The following is a 4,801-nucleotide window of genomic DNA, read 5'->3' as shown; positions in this document are numbered from 1 at the left end:
TCAGTGACTCGGGACTAAGAAAGCAAAGAATTATTTCCCTTGGCAGCTCTTTATGGTAATGTAAATAATGCAGTGGGCAGGAGAGACTGCAAAAGGAAGAGCTGTGTGTTGTGTGAGGAGGAAGCGCCGACTCCTTGGCTGAAGGGCTCAGCAGGTTTGTGCAGCAGCGAGGGGGGCTGGCAGACGTGGCACTGCTCAGCTCATATCTGACAGGCAGGTTGTATGATTGGTTATCAGGTATCTTTGGAAATTCCCAGAGAATGACAATTAACGAGAAGGCTTCTTCAGTTTTGCATTTTAATTTATTATGAAATGAAAATTGATGTTTCTTATTTGAAAATCACGTTTATTGAAGTGAGTCTCCAATGCACTGCAGTGATATTTCACATTCAGAACAGATGCACTGAATCAACATTTTGATGCTTTTTCAAATACAAATCTACTCTAGATGTTCTGCTGTGTAAGGCAAAAATGATTTTATTAATAAACACGCACACACACAAAGATGAAAAACTGAATTGTCTGAGATTTGATAATTTGGCATTTTTCAACCCTTGCTGCTTTCAGGGAGAGTTAAATTGGTTTCTTTATGAAGTTCAGTGGTGCCATTTTGGTGCTCTCCCCTCCACCGGCGCTGCTCACATCTTCTCCTCAATCTCCTTAACCTGAGAGGACACGACTTTGCCATCAATCACCTCTTCGACAATGGTCTTGATCTTTTTAACTTTACTTGATTCTGGTAATGAAATGGAGCAGTAAATTAATAAAAATGGAGCGTGTATTGACAGGATAAAATTACTGTAGCACTGGCAGCAATTTCACTAATGAGAAAATAGACAAAAGCATCTTTTCAATGCACAGTTACTAGGAAGTAAACTTTTGGGTTTATCTTCCTTCTAACATTCTGTATGTTACCCATATGTTGTGTTTGTTGTGTTAAATAACTGTTCATCATTATGTTTTTGCTTCAGATTTGCACAAATTTGCTAACCTGAAAACTAGGAACTTGCTTACACAGATGGATTTTTTTGCTGTTGAAGTGTGTGCACTTCATTTAGGAGCCTGATCTCCTTGTGCAGTCAGTGGAGAGAAGCAGATGCCTCTGAAAACCTTCAGGAAGGAATTCCATAACCTCGCTGCTCATCTGCCCTTTGAGAAGTCTGTGGTTTTACCTTTGGCACCGAGGTTACACACGTAACGCAGGGCTTGTATAATCCCTGCAGCTTCCCTGCTCATACGGTTGATTGCTTTCTTGTTCTAAGAGTTCACTGGTTGTTTATTTGCTCTGAAACTGTGCTTTTTAAAATCAGGCTGCTTAAGTCCATAACATTTAAACAAGAAGCCATCAAAAATACATGGCTTGTGCAACATACCTTTTTCAAGATCATTTGTAAGTGCCTCCTCTTGGACAAACCTGTTCAGATCGTAAACAGAAAAATGTAAGTAAACTGTGCGTGACATATTGAAGGAACAACCTGGTATGCTTTCTGCACCTTTCATCAAAACACGTAAATTTCCTTTCATCAAGATGTTGGCTAAAGCCAAGCCATGTGTTCAGACGAGTTTTCATTACTAAAGTAAATTTCATCTAGCATTAGCGATAGGTGAAGTTAACCTGCAGGCTGATTTCTGCACTGTTACAACTTCAGCTCCTGAGGATTTGCCCAGCCTGGTTCCTGAGGCAGAACTGCTGCACGGGGAGACCTTTGGGGAAGCACTGCTCTCTGCTCGTGCTGCTCTTTCAGAAACCTCTGTGCTGCACAGCAAGGGATGCTGGACTATCCAGACAATAGCTGTCAGCTCATTTGCACCTCCTACCTATTTAAGTAGCTCAGCTGCTGGCAGCAGAAGTACAGCAGAGCAGAATCCTGCGCAGGCTCCAAAACTTGTCATAGACTGCAAGAGGAGGTCAGTGTGTGCTCACTGAGTGCCTTGCTCTAATGTGGGCAGGTACTCATGCAGCCTAAAGCAGTTTTAAAAACTGTGCCCTGGGTTTCTGTCATTATAGTTATGGAAACGTTGATCTAAAACCGCATCACCTTTATTCATGAGTGTGGGCGGCTATCAGGCTGCTCAGCTCAAGGAGAGTAACAGCATGTACCTGTGCACAGGCTGGCACAGACTGATCTGAGCACTGCAGCAGCCTCTGAAGGAGCGCAGACTGCAGCCTGCTTGGAGCCTACAGCTGAGAGCCGGGCAACAGGCAGACTTTTTCCTTCAAAAACCAGGTGCCAGAAGGCAGATTTTACCGCTGTCTGAGAATTCAGAGAGCGTTTGCACTGCTGTCAGCCCCTTTCCTCACCTGACATCCTCTCCTTCCAGCAGACGTCGGTACGTGGCGATCTCCAGCTCCAGGCGAGTCTTGATGTCCAGCAGGATGCTGTACTCCGTGTTCTGTGCCTCCATGTCGGCCCGCAGTTGCCTCAGCTGATTCTCTAACCTGGCAACTGTCTCCTGTATTTGAGCCAACTGAAAACTGTAACGTGCTTCAGTTTCAGCCAGAGTGTCTTCCAAAGACTTCTTCTACAATGAGTGAAAAAGAACAGATTTATTGTTCAAGAGGATACATTTTGTCCTTAAAATTAGATTTGGAAAAATGTCTCAGTTTCTGTATTTATCTCTATAACCATCTTCTAAACATGGGCCCAACTTCAAGAACTGTGTATTACTCACCATGTTCAGATTGGTCTGTAATTCCACCTCCAGGCTCTGGCAGATCTGTCTCCGATCTGTGACCTGTCTCCTTTGTTCTTGCAGCTGTTCTACATTGATTGCTACTTCCTGGTTCAGCGCTTCTGTCTGAAATACGAAAATGGAAGGACTGTAAGCTGTGACCAAAAATGACAGGGGCTCTTGCTGATGTTCAAACCATTGATCTTACTTGCTTTTCAAATCGTTCTTTGGCTTCCTGGCGGTTCTTTTCTGCCATTTCTTCATACTGCCGCCTCATGTTTTCCATAATGCTTGAAAGATCAGTACCTGGAGCAGCATCCACCTCTACGCTAACCGAGCCGCCCACTTGTTTGCGCAGTCTGTCAACCTCCTGCAACATTGAGCACCGCGTTAGCATCAGCTCAAGCGAACTTTCAGGCCTAAATATCGGGCAGAAGTTCAAAATTACAGACACGGAGCTGACTCTTAATTCTTAGATGTCCCTGACAAAAAACAAACAAACAAACAAACAGGTGACAGTTTTGCTGCTCTCACCTCCTCATGGTTCTTCTTAAGAAACACTATTTCTTCATTCACATTTTCAATCTGTGATTCCAAGTCTGATTTAGTTAAAGTCAGGTCGTCAAGGACTCTCAGCAGCCCATTGATGTCGCTCTCAACACTTTGCCTGAGCAATAACTCATTTTCAAACCTGTAAAACAAGGCTTCTTTGGTCATCATCGAAGTGCTGCCGTTTGACAGAAATATCAAATCAATTACTTCTACAGCCCGAGTCCTAGAATATTTGTTTTTACTGATCTTTGTGGTTTACTTCTCAGCTTTGATACCAATGACTTGATGTTATCCTGAATAACTGGGACATGAAGGAGTGCAGGCAATGCGTGCAACTTACTTCAGTCTGAAATCATCAGCAGCCAGCTTGGCGTTGTCAATCTGCAGGACAAGCTTTGCATTTTCCATCTGTGCAGCACTGATCTGAAAAGGAATGGTTGGAAAGGGATGAAGCAGTGGTAGTAGAACTCACAAAGGACGCTGAGTGAGTCTTAAACATTAGAAAGTCTGTCACTAATTTGTATCCGGCCAGCATTAAGCATTTACTGTTCCAGGTGAGACAGTTCCAACTTGAAACAGCAGCTTTTCCACAATAGATTGTGATCTTGCAGTTCATGTTGTTATGGATGGCTGTACGAGATCTTACCTTGTTTTGGAGATCCTCGATTGTTTGAAAGTAGGAGCTGTAGTCGCTCCTTATGCCTCCTGTATTCTTCTCATGCCACTCCTTGATCTGCTTTTCAAGCAGGGAGTTTGCTTTCTCCAGAGAGCGCACCCTCTCCAGATAGGCGGCCAAACGGTCGTTTAGGTTTTGCATGGTTGATTTCTCATTGCCGGAGAGCAGCAGGTCGTTGTCAGAAAAGTTGGAGTAGAAGGCACCGCCGGAGCTCTGCCTGCGGACGGAGCTGCTGGAGACGCGGGTGCCGTAGCCGCCCGCCCCGCCGTAGACGCTGGGCGCCTGGATGCGCTGCACGGCCGTGCTCCTGATGGACAGGGCGCTGCTGCCGGGCGCTGTGCCCTGCAGGCGGGCAGCCGTGCCCAGCTGGAAGCTTTGCGTGGAGAACGACATCGTGCTTCTGCTGAGGGGGGGCGGCTGACTCTACAACAGCGAGCAGCTGGAGCGAGGTGCGGTGTGCGTTCCGTCCACCTTTATGTTGTCTGTGGAAGAGGAAGCGCGGTGGTTGTAAACCCCACCTCTCTTGACGCATGCTGTAATTGGTGTCAGTGCAAACAAAGCGCAGGACATTGTCCCCGCATTCTGTAGCGCTAAGGGTTTTTAATCTCTTCATCTGCCTTTGAAAAAACTCCTCAGGAAATTTGGTTTTCTTCGTTTTTAGTTTGAATAAAAGATAAAACACAAACGAGCTGCTGAATCATTTATAGCAGCCTGTCTCTATACGGCCATTGTCAAACAGATCCCGTGTGCAGGTTATGAAATTAAAATGAGTTGACTGTATGTGACAGGAGACTTTAAATATTTATATCTCAATCAAGTACGTATTGCTGTTGTGTGAGCCGTCGCCTGGGCCCGAGGGTGGTGTAGAAAAGTCACAAAATGATTAGAAAGATGGTATTT

At 45.1% G+C, this 4,801-nt stretch overlaps 1 protein-coding gene across 1 annotated transcript; it reads right to left on the bottom strand.

Annotated features, from left to right (window-relative positions):
• Positions 1–280: 280 nt before the first annotated feature.
• On the bottom strand, positions 281–4,341 carry LOC128089145 (keratin, type I cytoskeletal 20-like). The gene is made up of 8 exons (XM_052700268.1): positions 3,872–4,341; positions 3,566–3,648; positions 3,208–3,364; positions 2,882–3,043; positions 2,674–2,799; positions 2,303–2,523; positions 1,374–1,414; positions 281–736 (listed from the first exon to the last, which is right to left on the bottom strand). Exons 1-8 carry the CDS (start codon positions 4,292–4,294, stop codon positions 639–641), a joined length of 1,311 nt encoding a protein of 436 aa, XP_052556228.1. The 5' UTR covers positions 4,295–4,341; the 3' UTR covers positions 281–638.
• Positions 4,342–4,801: the final 460 nt, after the last annotated feature.

The sequence above is a fragment of the Tympanuchus pallidicinctus genome, unplaced genomic scaffold (assembly GCF_026119805.1).
Source record: "Tympanuchus pallidicinctus isolate F22 unplaced genomic scaffold, pur_lepc_1.0 scaffold39, whole genome shotgun sequence".
Taxonomy (NCBI): domain Eukaryota; kingdom Metazoa; phylum Chordata; class Aves; order Galliformes; family Phasianidae; genus Tympanuchus; species Tympanuchus pallidicinctus.
Note: the sequence above shows the minus strand (reverse complement) of the source record. Positions and strands in the feature narration are given on the sequence as shown.